This window comes from Paroedura picta, chromosome 1 (assembly GCF_049243985.1).
Source record: "Paroedura picta isolate Pp20150507F chromosome 1, Ppicta_v3.0, whole genome shotgun sequence".
In the NCBI taxonomy this organism is placed as follows: domain Eukaryota; kingdom Metazoa; phylum Chordata; class Lepidosauria; order Squamata; family Gekkonidae; genus Paroedura; species Paroedura picta.
Window position 1 is genome coordinate 194,760,976 of NC_135369.1, and position 20,594 is coordinate 194,781,569.

Here is a 20,594-nt window from a genome sequence, read left to right on the forward strand (position 1 = left end):
TTTTTAAAAATTGTTAAACATTTATTGGGTGATATGGCCATATAAGATCATGGCAACCAGCCCCACTGACGGGCCTGGGGGTGGTGGGAAAGGGATGGGCCCCCGGTGGGCTTGTACACAGCTCTGCTTCCCCACCACATTCTGCACAATCACACCACTTCTGAGGTTTCTCAAAACATGAGGAATGTTTCAGGGGTTTTTCAATGGTAAAAAGTTGAGAAAGGCTGACCTGGTTTAATTTAAACAATTTTATACTGTATATGAAAGACAGTATATTATAATTTACAATTTATAAATGTGTGTGACACAGTTCCTGCAGGGAAAAAAAATCTAATTAGCTTACTTCTCCAAGCAGCCATCAATAGCCCAACAGTATGATAAACCAACAACATATTCATTTTACGTCTGTCTGTAATTCAAGACTGAGGAGGAAAAACTATTTATTTATTATATTTATATACCGCCCTCCCCGGGGGCTCAGGGCGGTTTACATAAGAACAAACAAGAATACATAAAACAATCTATAAACATGTGAATAACTTTACAATAATAACTAATGATTGTAACCTTATAACAATGTAACAGTATAAATAATATAGACAAAAGTATGGAGCAAGCTGGAAGAATCTGATAAATGAAAGGATCAAAGTCCTGTTTGTGCTGGGGGGGGGGAATCGCATCAAAGAGATTACCTGCTTAATAATGTTCTTTGCTGTAATAATAATTTCATCCCCATATAGCTCAAAAAAATGCAGTTTCCTTTGTCTCAGAAGTCCAAACACAAGCGATACAAGCCTGTCCTATTCAGAAACAAAAGGTGAATATACTGAAGTTAATTGAAACGCCGAAGACAGTTCGTTTCCCCCAGCCCCAGCAAGGCTGCAGTCTGCAATAGGAACCTGGATCGAGGCCAGGACGTTTCTGCACTTCCACAACACAGGATTAAGGTGTGACTCTGGTGGCCAAAACATGCTTCATTTCAATCCAGTTCTTTACTAGTTGTAATATATTTTAAATTTATCATATGTAACCCATTATTGTTTATTCTGTTACTAGGCCTTTGGTTGACTTTCTTGGTTCCCGAGCAAGAATCATGGAAGCCACAGGTTCAAAGCTTCTTTGCAGCTGCGTTATCTTCAAACATGATTCTCATGGAAGCGCTCAGTAAAAGATGCCAATTGCTTATTATTAGATTTAAGTCAATTGCTGGAAACTAACAGAACGACAGTCCAGCGAGCAGTGCAGAAGTGAGCACAGACTCAAGGAAGCTCCTCCCCCCGCCATGAACGTTTAAGGTGCTCCTGGACGCATGGCTCTTTTCTCCTGTAAAAGACAGACTAACATGGTGATCTCTCTCTGCAGGAAACTAATCTAATACCATTTTTAATGACAAGGGAATAAATCAAGGATGCTGCATCAAGGTTTTCTGCTTCAGCCACTGATTTTACTTCCAGAAAAGGGCAGAGGAACAGTAGATTTATCTAAGTTTCTATAAGCAACTAACAGAGACATCCCAAGCAGAATTATACCCTCTTACTTTCCTCCAAAGGAAGAAAGAAGGGCATAATTCTGCTAAGGACTGCACGATTAAGCAATGTACAGAGAAGTCATGTGGAAAACCTTCCTAGTGTATACACCAGGGGTAGTCAAACTGCGGCCCTCCAGATGTCCATGGACCACAATTCCCAGAAGCCCCTGCCAGCGAATGCTGGCAGGGGCTTCTGGGAATTGTGGTCCATGGACATCTGGAGGGCCGCAGTTTGACTACCCCTGGAATCCACAATAGAAGCCCCACAGCAGCACACACGGGCTCCTTGTTGACAAAATAACAGCTTTCTGTCAAGTTATCCTTCCATAACCCACAATGCAACACATTTATTTATTTGTTTGTTTGTTTGTTTGTTTGTTTGGATTTTTATACCACCCTTCCCTACGGCTCTGGGCGTTTTACAGAAAACATTTTGGAACATTTATATGGAACAGTATTAGTATCAATATAACAGTATAACAACAATAACATACCAACTAAAACCAGAACAGTATTTCAACAACAATAACTTTGACTCTCCATTTATATTTATATTTATATTTATATTTATATTTATATTTATATTTATATTTATATTTATATTTATATTTATATTTATATTTATATTTATATTTATATTTATATTTATATTTATAATTTATAATTTATAATTTATAATTTATATTTATATTTAGACTCTCCTAGTCTGGGGGGGGGCATAGATGTTATGGGTCAGTCGGCCTCAAGCAAATGCCTGGTGAAAGAGCTCCTTTTTGCAGGCCCTGTGGAATTGTGGAAATTCCTGCAGGGCCCTGATCTCTTCCGGGAGCTCATTCCACCAGGTGGGGGCCAGGACTGAAAAGGCCCTGGGCCTTGTTCAGGTCCGACATGCCTCTTTAGGGCCAGATCCACATCACAAATTAGGCATTCATTACAAAGGCTGAACCACCTAAAATACAACATATCCAGTTAGCACAAATCTGTAACCATGAGCATCTAAATAAAAGGGGTAAGGGGTCGTAGGAGGAGTTTGGTGTTAAGGGTTATGGGCAAATCAGTTCCATCATTGGTGCCTGTATGCCTCTGACTGACCGTCCACCCACGGGCTGCCCAATCAGATTAGAACTCTCCCTAACTGTCTTCCCACAGTTTTGTCGCTTCTTTGCAGTCTGTGGGCCCTCAGACACCTCTCCTGAGGTGAGGGAGCTGTGGCTTCGCCCTCCTGAGGCAATGGCTCCTGCCTACAGAGCTTAGGGAAGCCAGCCTGTGTCTTCTCTGAGGGGGAGCGCCCACCCACCCCACTTGCTGCCTTCCCCCTCTTATGGACCCTGGGGCACATCGGCCGCTTGGCTGTCCCTCCCGCCCGCCTGGTTGGAGGCTGCCAGCACGGCCTCTGCGCTGCCTCCCGCCAACTCCGAGGCCAAGAAAAGCCTGACTGCCCCGTCCAAAACTGCAAACCGAGGGGAGAATGCCAGGGGGGAGTGCCTCCTAGAATTACAACATGAAGGAGGATGCTTTCTTATAATTTTGCTCAGCTGACATTCTCTGGCTTTCTGCTTATTTTTATTTTGTATTTATGAATTTGTATGTTCCATAATAAATGGTTCCACAATCTTCAGAACCACTGTCTGGATATTGGGAAACTGATTGCTTCATCCTTCCCTTCCTCTCTCTGTTTTTCCTTCCATTTTCTTTTTAGTGTGAAATATCATCTGGGTTAGTACTTTTCCTGTAAACCAAAAATACCCACCATTTTATGTCTGTTTCTGATTCTGATCTGCAAAAAGAGCCCCAGTTGCAGAAATCTATGATTGTGTTTATGGTGGCAGGTAACAGCTCTTGGCAACAAACAGGTTTTTGAAATGCAGAATACGGTACCTCTTCCAGAATGTGACATTCATCCTCCAGAGGTCTGTTCAAGTCACTGCGGACATAGGTTGAGAACTCCGCAATCATCATTTTATCTATCAGTTTTTCTAATTCACAGAGTTGTGACCCAAGGTGCCTAGTCACAAAAAAGCCAAGAGAGAATATGGAAGTTAGAGAATAAAGGGGAGGCAGAAGAGGTCACTTATCTTCCAGAAAGATATAGGGTTAGATTAGGGTTGGGAAATAGCTGGAGATTGGGGGGGGGGGGGGTAGAGCTTTAGGGAAGGCAGGGCTTGGGGGGGAGAGAGAGGAGGAACTTCAATGGGGTCTAGTGCCATAGAGTCTACCTCCCAAAACAGCCCTTTTCTCTGAGTGAACCACTCTCCATCATGTGGAGAAAATTTGATTAATTATGGTGATTCTATTTCTAGACTGCCCATCCCTAACTGATGGGCTTAGGGTGGTTTTCAACAGTTAAAGCTATAAAAACATAAAACATAATAAAATACAAGCATGAGGCGCACATGCGTAGACTAGATGGACCTCTACTTATCACCTGACTGCAACGACAGACTCTCTCACGTACAAAGGAATCGATTTGCATCACCCGGGAAGGCACATGCAAGTTTACACCTGTACAGATGCCGATGGCTACCTGAAACCAATCATTATAAAACTTGCCACGTGATTGCGCTCCTCCCAAACGTCTCCTACCGGAAACTGTGAATGCCTTGGAGTTCCTGCTGCAGCACCTCCTGTGTCGTTGCTATTAAATCCAACGCACCGACAAATTCGGAAGTGGAGAGCAGCAATTGCACGGTGGGCTGCGTTTGGTGCACAGCGGCCATCAACTTCAGCTTGTTATATGCTTTTATACAGTTACTTTTTGTCAACGAGAGTCTTAAGACTTTAAGAGACCCCTCACACATCACTTGGTCAATTTGGCCTATTTTGTCTCGCAGCATTTTGACAGCCAGGGAGGTTTTCCTGAGGTAGTCTTGCAGTTCGTGTTGGGAGGTCATGGCGTGAAAAAATGCTTCGGAGCGGAGGGAGATCTGATGGGCGATATTTACTTCTACAATATCCAGATAATGGCTCAGCTTGAGAGAATAAAGGGAAAAAAAGGGTTTGATTATTATAAAATCTGGTCTTAAGAGGACACATTACACAATGCAAAAAACTACAGCAACAGTGTTACCTGTTTGTAATTTGGTTGTTGGGCAGATTCATATCATTTAAAAGTGCCTTAGGTTTCTACCCTGGGCTATTCAGGTCAGGGCTATGCTATCCTAGCACATGTATTAGAAGAAGAGAGTTGGTTCTTATAGTCCCGCTTTTCACTGTCCAAAGTGGCTTACAATTGCTTCCCATTCCTCTCCCCACAATAGACACCCCGTGAGATAGATGAGGCTGAGAGCTCAGAGAGAACTGCTCTGTCAGAACATCCCTAAAAGAACTGTGACTGGTCCAAGGTCACCCAGCTGGTGAATTTTTGTTCCTTTAAACTGCAATAATTATTTATTTTTAAATATTTATGTAATTTCCCTACTGCCCTCCCACTGAACTGGCTCAGGGCAGTGTACCTCATTTAACCATATAAAACACTTAACCATATTAAACAAAAGTAAATGCCATTAAAACAATTTCAAATATATATCTTATTTGCTGGTACTAATCTAGGATATATTTTAAAGGTTTGAAATGTATTTTTTTAAGACTGGGCATGATCCTTCTCCCTTGTATGTCAGGAAGGAATTTGCCCAGAGGCTAGTAAAGTGCTGGTTTGGCTGTCCAGAGGAACTGGCTGGCCACTGTGAGAAACAGGATGCTGGACAAGATGGACCCTGGTTGGATCCAGCAGGCCTCTTGTGCTCTTATCAGGGGAAGGCCTCAGACTCTGTGCCCTGTGGCTGGATCTCCATTTACAAGTCTAATTCCTCAGTGTGAGGCATTTGTAAAGAAATGCTTGTTGAGCTTATTAAATAGCTGAAATGGGACCAAACGGGCGGCTTACCTTTTCCTGAAGCAGCTTGGAAGAAGCTGCATCACGATTTCCTTTCCCTCCAGCAGTATTAAAATGAGACCAAGGTAATACCATATTAAAAGTTGAGGGATCTTCCAAGGCAAAATCTGGCTTCATAAAAATCTGTAAGAAGAAACCATTCACGTATTATTTATGTACTTCATTAGCAGTTCTCCGTTCATAATGCAGACTTTGCTAACCTACCAGTGGAAAGCAAGACCAGCGGTATAATCCCTCCCCTTTCAAAAGAAACACGTCCTGGAATTCCATGAAGCCTGTTAACCACCTCAGGGAAGGTAGCCAGATGGTCAACCACTGCTCCTGTGAGTGCTCTGTCCTTCTTTTGTTTATTTTACTGCTAACCAGTCTTAGCCAACTTATTGTGAAACCAGGGGGTATTCAAGGCAACAGATGTTTGGAGGTGGGTTTTTTTATTATTATTATTATTATTATTATTATTATTATTATTACTAGATTTATATTCCCTGCCACTCCCTTGTGGCTTTGCCTTTGTTTCCCTCTGCGTAGCAGTCCTGGACTTCCTTGGAGGTCTCCCACCCCAATACTAGCCAGGGCTGACCCCTGCTTAGCTTCCGAGATGTGATGAGATCACACTTTCCAGATCAGGGCATGTTCTTGGTTGGTATTTCTTGCATGCATGCAGGCATGAATGCATTTATTCTTGGATTTATATCCCGCCCCTTCCAGCACTGCTGACTTGGAGCGGCTTCCAACGTAGGAAAAAATAATACAATAATAATAATAATTGCTAAAATTATGTAAAAACCTTTAAGAACATTTTTAAAACAATCAGGCATACAATCCAATGTGTAGCATCTTGATTTTTCCAGGGGGAGCCTCTTGACTCTATTATTTTTTCATTGCTTGTCTCAAGGTCATGGATGGATGAATATTTGCCTGCCAAATGAGACCCTACAATTCTGCACCTGACTCTGGCCCACACAAAATAAAAAATCACTTTGTTAGCTTTTAACCATGTCCCTACACTCTGTATAAAAGTGCTATACTCAATATGCCAGCAAATTTGGAAAACTCAACAGTAGCCACAGGATTGGAAAAGGTCAGTTCACATTCCAATCCCAATGAAGGACAATGCCAAAGAATGTTCAAACTAACGCACCATTGCACTCATTTCTCATGCTAGCAAAGTTATGCTCAAAATCCTACAAGTTAGGCTCCAGCAATATGTGGACTGTGAACTTCCAGAAGTACAGGCAGGATTTCGAAGAGGCAGAGGAACTAGAGATCAAACTGCCAACATACGCTGGATCATGGAGAAAGCTAGGGAGCTCCAGAAAAACATCTACTTCTGCTTCACTGACTATGCTAAAGCCTTTGATTGTGTGGAGCACAACAAATTGTGGCAAGTTCTTAAAGAGATGGGAATACCAGAGCATCTTATTTGTCTCTTGAGAAACTTATATGCAGGTCAAGAAGCAACAGTGAGAACTGAACATGGAATCACTGATTGGTTCAAAATTGAGAAAGGAGTTCGGCAAGGCTGTATACTGTCGCCTTGCCTATTTAACTTGTATGCGGAGCACATGAGAAAGGTGGGATTAGAGGAGTCACAAATTGGGATCAAGATTGCAGGGAGAAATATCAACAACCTCAGATATGCAGATGATACCACTCTAATGGCAGAAAGTGAAGAGGAACTAAAGAGCCTGTTGATGCGGGTGAAGGAGGAGAGTGCAAAAGTTGGCTTGAAACTCAACATCAAGAAAATGAAGATCACGGCATCCGGCCCTCTCAATTCCTGGCAAATAGATGGGGAAGAAATGGAGATAGTGACGGATTTCATTTTCCTCCAAGATCACTGCAGATGGGGACTGCAGCAAAGAACTTAAAAGACACTTGCTCCTGGGGAGGAAAGCTATGGCAAATCTAGACAGCATCCTAAAAAGCAGAGACATCACCCTGCCAAAAAAAGTGCATCTAGTCAAGGCTATGGTATTCCCAATTGCAATGTATGGCTGCAAAAGTTGGACCATAAGGAAGGCCGAGCGTCAAAGAATTGAGGCTTTTGAACTCTGGTGCTGGAGAAGACTCTTGCGAGTCCCTTGGACTGCAAGGCGAACAAACCGGTCAGTCCTAGAGGAGATCAGCCCTGACTGCTCCTTAGAAGGCCAGATCCTGAAGATGAAACTCAAATACTTTGGCCACCTCATGAGAAGGAAGGACTCCCTGTAGAAGAGCCTAATGCTGGGAGCAATCGAGGGCAAAAGAAGAAGGGGACGACAGAGAATGAGGTGGCTGGATGGAGCCACTGAAGCAGTTGGTGCAAACTTAAATGGACTCCGGGGAATGGTAGAGGACAGGAAGGCCTGGAGGATCATTGTCCATGGGGTCGCAATGGGCCGGACATGACTTTGCACCTAACAACAACACTCTGTATGCTGAATGGGAAATAGTTATAGAATAATATACAACATAGAAGGGACCTCAAGAATCATCTAGCCCAAAAAAGGCAGTTACGGGTCAGTACTGAGGAAGAAAAAGTCAAGAACTGCACATTGAAGAGAAGGTGAGTTAGGGCTCAAACTCTATTACTCCCCCCATAACCTCCCCCCCCCCAGCTGTTTAGGCCATGCTCTGGAAAGCTTCAAGTTACTATAAATGTATATCCCCCCCCCCAACATATGCCCTGAACAATACAGATGATGCTCTGTCTGCATAACAATGAAAGGGGAAGGAAGAGGAACTCTCCTGACATTTTTTAAACTTACAAATGATTTTTAAAAAGAATGGTAATTGGTTTTCAAGTGATCTATAGATCCTGGGGCAACTCATTTAGCATCAGTCCCTTTCTCTCATTAGCACACCTCCGCCATACAAGCCTCCTGTATGCATGAAAAGAAAATCCGGGCAGCAGAACAATAACCTCCCTGCTGGGGCTTTATGACTGGTTCTTTGATATTGCTGCCAAAGCCAGTTCTATCCCCGGCTTCATTAGTGTGCTCCCTGAATAACAATGACGTCCAACCTTCCTATCTCTTCAGGGCTTTCTTTGTGTACCCGGATTATGCGGGATCCTCATATTAAACATAGTAAGAATATCGTAACCCAGCTTAGTAAGGAAAAAGTAGGTGTTTCAGATTTCTTTGAGCCCCCCCCCCCCCCCCCCCGGCCAGAGCACAAGCTGGTTCAATGGAACCCGGCACAACAATGCCATTGAGCTGCTTTCCCCTGGAACTTCAATCTTCTCTGTGCGGTCATAATGATGTCTAGATTCGCAAGTCGAAGGGCTACCCAGTTCTCCTCACCCCATCATCCAGGGCCCATTCTGCACATGAGGGATAATGAAGTTTCAATGCACTTTGGAAGCAGATTTTCCCATTCTGCACAGGAAAATCCAGCTGCAAAAGCACACTGAAAGTGCATTATCCAACGTGTGCAGAATGGGCCCAGGATAATCCTCAAGCTCAGATTCATACGGTAGGAACTATTTTTCAATCCCTTCACTCAGAGGCCCTCAACAGGGTGCCTGCCAGCACCTGGCTAATCTTTTCAGGAAGTGGATGAGGGCAGGTAGGGATTTTGCATGAAAAGGCTTCTCAAGGGCTTCTACAGCAGAGCTCATTAGCTGTGCAGATTTCTAAACGCATTGCTTGGTCAGCAGCGGCCACCACAGCTCAAGAATTTCCGCTGTAGGACCAAAGTAAAGCTACAGAGACAATTTTGTCATCTTCGTGTGTTAGTGCATCTTCTTCATTTTGACGCCACTGGAAGCACCTCATTGCCACTTGTCACCCGCTTGGGCATTGCTGTCCAGACCAGCCATTCTCAACCTTTCTGGGCTTCGGACTTTTAGGGGCTCTCCTCAGGTTCCAGGGCCACCTGCAGTAGGCTGGCCGCTTGCACAATGGAGCTAGGCTAGAAAAGGCCTAAGCTAAGAGTGAGCTAACTGTATTCAATGTACCTTGTATTATATACACGCAAGACAGATTTCAAGAACATTCCACCAAGAGAAACATGAGCATTTTTTCCTTCAATGCATTAATTCAAGGACGCACAAAGGAATGGATTACATGATTTCTTTTCCTTTCACGATGAAGGTCAAACTTATTAGCAATTAATGTCTTCATATGTAACGAAAAAAGGGAATTTCATCGGTTCAGTAACCAAGCTCCCCCATAAACCTTTCCCGTTTCCCTTCTTACATTTTCCAGTCTGCGGCCGCCTTTAAATGTGCCAGGGCCCCCCAAGTGGCTATGTGGCCCCTGTTGAGAATGGCTGGTCTAGACCACAACTGCATTTTCAGTACATTTGCTTTCACTTGGTTCACATGCTTTTCGATAGGATCCCTCTTCTTCCTGGAGAGATTACCTGGACCTGCTGGCATTTTCACGGTTTGGGGACATTCTGATGCTGTCAAACCTCAAATCTATTTATTTATTTAATTTTTAGCCCGCCACTCCCAAGGAGGCTCATGGCGGGTTACAACAGATAAAATCCCCTGATAAAATCCCCCTAAAATATACAATCCATAATATCCTATCCAGTATCCAAGATATATAAAATATAAAATGTAATATGTAATGCGGCGACACAAAAAACAACTACCCCCCCCCCCTAAATACCAACTCCTGGGGTGGACATGGGAGAACAGACCATAAACCTGGTGGAAGAGCGAGAGACTGCGGAGAAAAAGCATCCACTACCACCCATATGACGGTGTTCCCGTGGCTGGGAGGGAGGTCCGTAATAAAGTCCATAGTGACATCTGTCCATGGACGAGAGGGGGTGGGCTGTGGTTGCAATAGCCCCTTTTTCTTGCCCCCAACCGGTTTTGAGGCAATACAAATAGGGCATCCCTGCACATATTTCTCCACATCTTTGCGCAGGGACGGCCACCAATACTGTCTCCTGACTAGGTGCAGAGTTTTCACGAAACCAAAGTGTCCAGCAGTTTTTGCGTCGTGGCAAAGTTTCAAAACTTTTCCCCTGGCCGCCACAGGAACAAAGAGTCTCCCGCCCTTAAAAAAGAGCCCCCCTTTCTCAGTCAGATCAGGGCGGAGGGAGCCAAACTCCGGATCTTGTGACATCTCCTTCTGGACCCAGCCCCCTGGGATGGGCGTAACAGTCTTTACGTGGCGGCGCGTCACGGCGGCCATCCCTAGTTGGGCGGGGGTGAAAACGGTGTCCACCAATGGGTCTCGTTTGCTGTTGTACTGGGGCAGGCGTGATAATGCATCTGCCAAAAAGTTCATTTTACCCGGCAGATGCTTTAGGGAGAAGTTGAAACGGGCGAAAAACTCCGCCCAACGCATTTGCTTGGCGGAAAGCGATCGGGGCTGCTTGAGTGCCTGAAGGTTTTTATGATCCGTCCAGACTACAAATGGGATCGCGGACCCCTCTAGCCAATGCCTCCAGGTGGAAAGGGCCAATTTTACTGCGGCCGCCTCCTTCTCCCAAATTGCCCAATTTCGCTCTGCACCCGAGAATTTCTTTGACAGATAGGCCAGCGGGTGTAATTTCCCGTCCTCCCCCTCTTGGAGGATCACGGCCCCCATTGCTACGTCCGAGGAGTCTACTTGTACAGTAAATTGCTTAGAAGGGTCAGCATGGGCCAGTACTGGTTCGGACGTAAACAACAACTTCAGTTTGTCAAATGCGTCTTGACAGGGGGGAGTCCACAAAAGGGGCGTCCCCGGGCGGCTCGCCGTTTTTCCCCCTTGTTTGGTTTTCAACAAGTCAGTGAGGGGCAACGCCACTTTGGCAAAATTGGGAATGAAAGTCCTGTAAAAATTAGCGAATCCTAAGAAACTTTGCAGTTGCCTCCTGGTGCGGGGAGGTTCCCAAGCCAGCAAGTCGCGCACCTTGCCAGGGTCCATCTCAATCCCAGCCTGGGAGACACGGAACCCCAAAAACTCCACCGCATCGCGGTGGAACTCACATTTAGACAGTTTAGCAAACAATTGGTGCTTCCGCAAGCGGTTGAGCACTTCGCGCACCAGATCAGCATGACTCTCAACATTCTCTGAATACACAAGAATATCATCAATGTAAACCATCACCCCCTGGTACAATAAATCATGCATAATTTCATTAATCATATTCATGAACACGCCCGGAGCGCCGGCGAGGCCGAACGGCATTACAGTGTACTCAAACTGCCCCAGGGGGGTATTAAAAGCCGTTAGATATTCGTGCCCCTTCTTGATCCGAACTCGGTAATAGGCTTCCCTCAAATCCAATTTCGTGAAAATTCGTGCCTTCCCCAAGTGGCCCAACAAGTCTTTTATCAGGGGGAGCGGGTAGGCATTGCAGGTGGAGACCGCGTTCAACCCACGGTAGTCAGTACACAAACGTAGCGAACCGTCCTTCTTTTTTACAAAAAGGACCGGGGCCGCCAATGAAGATGTGGCCGGTCTAATAAAACCCCTCGCCAGGTTCTTATCCAAAAATTCCCTAAGCTCCGCCATTTCCCGGGGGCTCATGGAATAAAGTTTGGCTTTGGGGAGTGGTTCCCCTTTCTTCAATTCAATGGCACAGTCAGTTTTACGGTGGGGAGGAAGTTGGTTGCACTCCACCTCCGCGAACACATCAGCAAAGTCCCGATACTCAGGAGGGAGCGCTGCCCCCCCCGATCCCAAAGCGGCCACAATCCCCGTGCGTGGGGGATCCCGCGGTCGAGCGTGCTGCTCGCAGGCGGGAGAGGTAAAGTCCACAGTCCCTTCTTTCCACTTCACTAGGGGGTCATGTTCCTTCAGCCAATCCAACCCCAACACACAAGGGAAGGCAGACTGAGGGGCTACCAAAGGCTGGATTTGCTCCCAATGTTTTTTTATGTCCAAGTCCATTGGGCGCGTTTTCGCCGTGGCCTCCCCTCCGGGAGCACATTTCCCATCTAATTGGGTGATTGGCAAGGGTTCCCTCAGCGGCACCTTTCCCACCCCCAAAGTCTCGGCCAGTGCCGGGCTCACTAGGGATTGGGTGCACCCCGAGTCCACGATACACCGGACTCCCACTGTTTTCCCGGACTTGGGGTTGGAGAGCTTGGCAGGTAGGAGTAGCAAGGGGGAATCACTCACCACGCGTTTGCCCCTGTTGGCGGCCTGCTGGCGGGGCGCCTTTACAGCAGACCGTCCTCGTTTCCCGACTGCTCCTCGGCTTGATCCTCGTCCTCCAGCCCGCTTCCCTCCTCCGAGTCGTCCACTGCTGGCACGGCAGCCACTGGCACCAGGAGAGACTTGGCACTTTTCTTTGGAGTGGTTTTCTTGGCGGGCTGGGCTTTCGGTGGGGCGCTGCTCACGGCCCTCGGGGCCGCTGCTGCTTTTGTCGGGCAGTGTGCGAGAAAGTGCCCCGCTTGGCCGCAACCCAAGCACAGCCCCTTTTCCATGCGCCGGGTGCGCTCAGACGGCTCCAACTTGGCTCGGGGCTTGACTTTCGCCGGGGTGGAAGTTTTCGCCACGGTTTTGCCTGCCAGGACCTGCACCATCGAAGCTCGCTCCAATCGATTTTCCATCTCCCCCGCCAATTGGACCCACCCTTCAACTGTAAGCGGGTCTTCCAGGAGGAGGCATTTGTCAGCCAGGGTAGGATTGAGGCCCCCCACAAACGACAGCACGCGTTGGGGTTCCGTCCAGTCCGGCACCGAGGAAGCCAGCTCTTTAAACTCCCGGGCGTACTCGACCACTGACAACTTCCCTTGCCGGTGGGCCCTGAGTTTTTTCTCCGCAGTCTCTCGTTCGAACGGTTCCACGTACATCTGGCGCAGGGCTCTCATAAAATGGTTGTAGTCACGGATGGCTTGGGGGTGATAACGGTACAAGTCCACGAACCATTTGGCCGCTTTACCTTCTAGGGCTTGACCCACGAAACGCACTTTCTCAGCGTCGTCCTGGAAAGTGAACCCCATTTCCATCATGTAGGCCTGGAGATGCACCAGAAACGTAGGAAAATCGGAGGGGTCCCCGGAAAACTTAGCCTTGAATTTATAGGTGCTCCGCATCTCCACACCACGGAGGTGGGCAGGTAGGCGCCCTGGGCCCCAATCCGCCGGTGCCGGGGCCGGTACTAGGGGTCTTGCACCACGGCCGATGCCTCGTCCTCTCCCCGCCGCCACTCTGGCTCGTTCCGCTGCCCGTGCCGCCTCTGCTGCTCGCGCTGCCGCTCGCGCCGCTTCGCGTGCCGCCGCTGCCGCCGCCGCCTCGGCTCCCGCAACGTCCGCCGCCGCCGCCGCGGCCGCCGCCGCTGCTGCATCCTCGCCTCCGTCCGCGCCGTCCCCTCCGGCTCCATCGCCGCCCGCGCCGCCTTCGTCCTCTCGCTCCTCGTCCTCGCCTTCTCGTTCTCTCTGCGCTCTCGCTCGAGCCTCTGCCTCCGCCTCGATTTCCAGCTGCGCCCTGGCCCTGGCCAACGCCTCAGCATCCGCTGCTGCTTGCGTGTCCGCCATGCCGTGTTCCCGCAGTGCAAGCCCACCACTCGCTCTTCGCAGGCTGGTATCGTGCGCACCACCACCAAGCACTTCCTTCAGCAGGCGTTGCGTTCGGCGCTTCTCCTCCGGATCCAGCCGACCCGAAAGATCCTGCAGCCAGTTAGTCACCCTGTCCAGCTTGTACTGCAAGTCCTGTGTCTCACCCACAGGCTCCAGCGCGTAGCTAGGCAGTCCCAGGTGCTCCGGCCACCTCTCATCCCCAGTAGGGCGGTCGTATCTAGACAATCGCCTGCGCTGGGTGACGTGTCGTTCCAAAAATTCCTCGGGCCCCGGGGTTGTCCCCGAGATTGCCCGCATCATGCCCGAGCTGTGCGGGCCGGCACCCACGCCGTCGCCCTGGGAGAGGTCCCAATCCAGGCCCTCTCCCTGCTCAGAAAAAGTATGTCCCTCGCCCTGCATTTTGCAGGTGAAAGGAGTTGTGAGATTTGACTTGATGTCAGACGCACAGGAAACTCACAACAAAACTTATTCAAAAGAAAATAGTTTTATTGATTAGCACTATACGCATTGGACTGAAAGTCAAATCTGACTCGAAGCCAGATTTGCCTCAGCTTATCAATACATTTCTCCCGCCCAAAACTTGACAGTTCCCAAGGAGGGGGGTTAGTGAGAAAAGACATATGTGAAACAACAACAGGATTCCAAACTCCCATCCTTGAGAGAAGTGACAACAACCCTGTGAGCCCATAACAAGATAAGGTTAAAATAACATCACTATTCTATTTTATTGCTTACAAACTACAAGGCCGGGGCTAGCAGGCGCCAGGTCCAATTAAACAATATAACTGACATGGAGGAACTCAGGCTAATTTATGACAGAGATTCTACAATCCTGACATCCGTCTTGCAGGCCTTGTGGAATCCTGAAACTTTCCTGCAGCTCTTCCGGGAGCTCATTCCACCAGGTAGGGGCCAGGACCGAGAAGGCCCTGGCCCTGGTTGAGGCCAAGCGCGTTTCCCTAGGGCCGGGTAGGACCAATAAATTTGCTCCCGCAGAGCATAAGGCTCTGTGGGGGGCATAGGGCAGAAGACGGTCTCTGAGGGATGTGGGGCCCAGACCACGAAGATTTAAAGGTAAGAACCAGAAACTTGAACTGGATCCGGGCAGCAGCCGGAAGCCAATGCAGCTGCCTTAGCACAGGCTGGATGTGGGCCCTCCTGTGAGGACCCTATGGCCGCATTTTGCACCAGTTGTAAATTCCGGATCAGGCCCAAGAGCAGGCCAAAATAGATCCGTGTGCCATTGCTATTGTTCCTGTAGGATTCCGTAATGATTTCACACTCATGCAACAGACTTCCTGAGGAGGAGACAGTTGCAAACATGGACAGATTGTTCCATGTGCTTATAATTACTAAAAAACATTTCCCCCTGACTGTGGGAGTTCACAGGATAGAGGGATGTACTCAATAACACAGGGCAAAATATCTGCTGTCAGAAAACAAATCCCCAGTAATAAGTATGGGAAAAGAGGAGGGCACACTGATGGGATATGGACTTATACCAAGAGATTTTTTAAAAGTCACTTTGACAGGGTCAGTGACTACATCCAGCATTAAGTATGCGTAGATCCTGTTGTAATCAATACGAGCAGAGTATTCCCATGATAATGGCACTTATGCATGCATCTCTTTCACTGAAATGCACTGAGGGTATATCTGATGCTACATCCAACCAAATGAGCGACAACATTAGCTAAATTTAGTTTAGGAAAGGCCAGTCTAGGTAGAAAACATTCTTCCTCACCTTAAGTCAGGCTTTCTCAACCTGGGTTTCATGGAACCCATATATATATATATATATATAAATTTATATATCTATAATTTGTTAAACCTTTATCGGGTGATATGACCATATATGGTCATGTTGATCCCCCCCCCCATAGCAAATGAAGGCCTGGAGGGGCTGGGAAGGAGAGGGGAGGGCCTCCGAATGGGAGTGTCCACGACTATGTCTCCCGACCATCTTCTGCACAATTGCACAATTGCACCACTTCTCAGTGCTCTAAACCAGGGGTAGTCAAATTGCGGCCCTCCAGATGTCCATGGACTACAATTCCCAGGAGCCCCCTGCCAGCGTTCGCTGGCAGGGGGCTCCTTGGAATTGTAGTCCATGGATATCTGGAGGGCCGCAGTTTGACTACCCCTGCTCTAAACAATTGTATCAAACAAGCCGCTACTCCTCCCAAAGTACCAGAGGAAGTGAGAGGCAATGCCTTGGTCCAAGGCCAGGATGATTTTTCCTCAGCTACCCAAATACAAAGCCAACTTTCCAAAGGATAAAACTCCACAGATCCCATTTTTGAACTCTTTTAAGAGTTGGGATACAAATATGACAACCAGTAATTAGATTTGTAATTCCAGACTGATCCAACAATTTCAACAGTTTTCCAACAATGAAATGGACTGTACCAGGAGTATTGGAGCCCTGTTCTTGTCAGATCTTGGAAGCTGAAGCAGGGTCAGGCCCTGGCTAGTATTTGGATGGGAGGCCTCCAAGAAACAATGGGGGGGGGGTCATGACATGGAGGCAGGCATTGGCAAAACACCTTTGAGCGTCTCTTGCCTGGCTGCCAGACAATCCTGGATTTCCAGGCTACGCTACACCCAGACCATGCCAACAACCCATCCACCAGAGCATTGGCAGAGACAGGCCGTTAACTTAAGACTAGAAGCAATAAGAATTGTATTTCCTTATCAAAATCCAGAATGGGAAAAAACATGATGAGTCCATGATGTCCATGATGAGCCAGTTTGGTGTAGTGGTTAGGAGTGCGGACTTCTAATCTGGCATGCCGGGTTCGATTCTGCGCTCCCCCACATGCAACCAGCTGGGTGACCTTGGGCTCACCACGGCACTGATAAAACCATTCTGACCAGGCAGTGATATCAGGGCTCTCTCAGCCTCACCCACCCCACAGGGTGTCTGTTGTGGGGAGAGGAATGGGAAGGCGACTGTAAGCCGCTTTGAGCCTCCTTCGGGTAGGGAAAAGCGGCATATAAGAACCAACTCTTCTTCTTCTCCATAAATAAAGGAGGCTTTTCCAAGTCCTTGATTTAGGGATGCCAGCGTCCTGCTGGGGCCTGGAGATCCCCTGGAATTGCAGTTTGTCTCCAGACTACAGGGATCAATTCCCCTGTAGGAAGTGGATACTTCGGCGAGTGGACTCCATGGTACAGCACCTCACCATGTACTTGTCCTCCCCAGGCTGCATCCTCATATTTCCAGGGGTTTCCCAACTTGGATCTGGCAGCCCTGTGCCCCCACCCCTGCTGTGGCAGGAGCAACCCTACCCCGGTTGTTCCCAGGCTCAATAGACATTGATATTTCTGGGTCAGAAAAAGGAAAAGCATGCCTACTGGATGGGGGATACGCTTCTAGGTAACACTGTGTGTGAACGAGACCTTGGGGTACTTGTGGATTGTAAGCTAAACAAGCAAAGGTTGGATACACACTTTTCTTGGATGCTTTAGGATGCTTAGGGCTGATCCTGCGTTGAGCAGGGGGTTGGACTAGATGGCCTGTATGGCCCCTTCCAACTCTATGATTCTATGATTCTATAGGATGCTTAGGGCTGATCCTGCGTTGAGCAGGGGGTTGGACTAGATGGCCTGTATGGCCCCTTCCAACTCTATGATTCTATGATTCTATGACTCAGGGAGCTCCTTTCACAGAATATGAGCTCATGAAAGAGCAGGAAACAGGAAGAACGCATATGACTTTGGATGGTCTCTTCCTGCTGCAGCATCTCCTGCTGCAGAGCAAATTGCGTTGGGACGTTCCCCATTTCTGATCGGCTTTCTTTTCTCCAGAGGATACCATGATTCGCTCCGGGAAGGCGATGAGGCTCAGCTTTTGCTTCCACAAAGCTCCATTCTAGGTTGCCTCAAAGGAAATCCCCTTTGTTTATTATAAGAGGGAAAGACTATCTCTTAAAATACTGCTCTCCATAGCTGGATCAAGCAATAATCCATGGAGGCAAGGATTGCTGATCTTTCCCACGATCCTTCCCCCTTATCAATCCTTTCTGAACACAGGAAAGGCTGCAGGAACCAGGTGGGCTATCAGTCGAATGGGTGAGGATGTGGCAGCAGGTAGGGAAAGGGGGCATCCTGCCCTCTCCTGTCAGCAGCCCCAGGTGTGTTCCATGTTTGCCAGCATCTAATTTCCCCACAGCAGGAAGGACTGTCGGGTTGAGGGAAACACAAGATGGTTCCACCACCACCAGCACCTTCTACTGATGAAATCCCTGGACCCATCCAGTTAATGTCTCCTATAGCAGTAGACAAGGGAAGCCGTGGCATCTTAAGATTTGTGGCCAGGGGTGAGCTTCTTTGAGTCCCTGCTCACTTCTTCAGATACAGATACATGAAAGCTGCTCCCCTGCCACAAACTGTGTTAGTCTTGAAGGTGCTCCTGGGCTCTTGCTCTTTTCTGCTGCTCCAGGCAGACTACGTGGCTACCTGTCTTGATCTGTGTCCTTTAGGCAAGAAATATGAACAGCAATGTACTGCTTCCTAAGACACTGTGCAATCATACCTTAGGTACTTGCTCCAGTTCTGTCCTGGATTTATCTAAAAAACGAAATAAAAATAACTCATTATTACAAACATGTCTTTTTACTACAACGTTTTACTGCATCGCTCACCCACTGGGTTTCAACGTACATCAAATAACAAAAGACCTTGTTAATCCCTGTGCAATGTATGCAATCTGTACCCAAATCTGGATCTCTAAAATTCTAAAGGATAGGAGCACAGTGGTTTTAGAGTGAAGAGAATGTTTTAATTATAGCAACCATTCTCACTTGGTAAACTGAAGAAACTGGGGAGGAGGAAGAACAGAATTTTTCACCCAGGCAATGCTGGAAATGGACTGGATCCCAGGGCATACTTTCAACCAAATGACAAAAGGATCTCAGTAAGGTCCAGAACATAAAACAGACTCTCTAATGTCCTTAATTCTCCCTGCCCCCCCCCACTATGTTATCTTTGTCAGTCCTTTTTGTGCTGCTGAGAAGAGGGTGGGAGCTTAGACTATATGGCAGGACTCCACAATGCCATGACCTTCTATGACAATACTGGCCAACTCGAAACTGGGAGCAATGTTTACGTAGGAAGGATGAGTATCACGGTGCTCTCTCTTGGAGTTCCAAGACATCTGATATTACCTGAGCAGCACAGAAAGCAGATGACTCATAGCGGTTCCCAATCCACAGAGTTAAAGTCTGAACCAGTTAAAAAAATTAAACTGTTCAACAGACATGCAACACCCTCTCCCCATCAGTTGGAGACCAAAGTGAGAAGCTCAGGAGGGAGGGAGGGAGGCCTTTGGATGGGATGTGTCCTCCCAGGACAAACAAACCCCAATAGCAGTTTAGGAGAGTATTTTCTGACACATAATGGCAATTAAGAGCAAACTGTGTGCTGGATTCCTCCAGCCACTTAACAGGGAAGAACTTTCACCCTTTTTATCCCTGTAGCCTTACCACAGCTCTGCAGCTGCTTCTGAAATGGACAATAAAAAGGGAAATTAGAGTCTTCTATAATGTCTCCAGTGTAAAGGATTAGAAGCACCAAAGGGAGCAAGAAACAATTTTCTCATTTCTCGGGGTCAAACTGCACATCATGTGCTCATTTCCTCATATTCTTTTCTTTTTAACTGGGGCTGCCGGGGACTGAACCATGGACCTTCCGCAGACAAAGCAAATGATCTCCCACAGCACTAAGCCCGCTCTTTTATCCATTTTCCAAATGCAGCTGTTCTGCATGCATCTTCAAGACGGAGAAGTATGTGGAACTCTCTAACTCTTTCCTCTTTAGCCATATTCCCACTCGACAGAAAAGAACAGACAAGCCGTGGATGCCCCATACGGAGATTTAAAAAAAATACGGAGATTTTTTTTAAAAATACGGAGATTAAAAAAACATACATATACTCTTGACTTTTCACCAGTAGGAGCAAAGATCTGGCCAGGGGCAATGGCAGGGGAGGGAAGGGTTGAAGCTGCTCTGTCTGCCCCTGCCCCGCAATGCCCTTCTCCCCATGGTAAAAGCAGCCCCAGTATTAGGAATATGGAAAGAAGGAATACAGAGGATAATAAATGTAACATGATTTGACCACCATTCTTGCATCAAACTTGCACCAGTTTCTGCCACTGATGACCAAATGATGACCAAAACTAGCTTTTTTACCAAAATTAAAGACTTTTAAAACAGAAAGAATAAATCAAGATGGATCGCAGGCCTCATAGCTGCTTGACTGCCTGCATATGGGCAGTTCCAAAGGGTTTCTATAAGGTTGGTCTGAGGATTTGCACAACCGCTGCACTTTTTGTGCTCACAGTTCTATAGCCATGTGCAATGCATCTAATCCTTATCTTAAATGTACATGCCTACTGACAGGGTTGCCAACCTCTAGGTGGCACCTGGAGATGTGCCACTATGACAATGGCCAGTTCCCCTGGATAAACTGGCTGCTTTGGACAGCGGACTCTGTGGGACTATGCCCTGTTGAGGTCCTTCTCCTCCCCAAACCCCACCCTCCCCAGGCTCCACCCTCAAATCTCCAGGTGTTTCCTGACCCAGAGGTGGCAACCATAACCACTGAGAATGACAATCCTACCATGAGTGTGCAACAGCGTCCTGTCAAAAGTATCTTTAGGAGGACAAACAGTCTTGCATTTCTCATGAATCTTCTCTCTCTGCAAAATAGA

General features: G+C 47.4%; 1 protein-coding gene across 2 annotated transcripts in view; it reads right to left on the reverse strand.

The window, feature by feature from the left end:
* The window catches only part of VPS54 (VPS54 subunit of GARP complex), a 90,943-nt gene that overhangs the window by 39,715 nt on the left and 30,634 nt on the right, over nt 1-20,594 (reverse strand). For both annotated transcript variants that reach the window (XM_077315558.1, XM_077315567.1), the window contains 6 exons: nt 20,504-20,582; nt 18,419-18,453; nt 5,412-5,543; nt 4,112-4,497; nt 3,407-3,533; nt 693-800 (listed from right to left, as the gene is read on the reverse strand). In XM_077315558.1, coding sequence (XP_077171673.1) covers nt 693-800; nt 3,407-3,533; nt 4,112-4,497; nt 5,412-5,543; nt 18,419-18,453; nt 20,504-20,582 — 867 coding nt within the window. The remainder of the gene's footprint in view (nt 1-692; nt 801-3,406; nt 3,534-4,111; nt 4,498-5,411; nt 5,544-18,418; nt 18,454-20,503; nt 20,583-20,594) is intronic.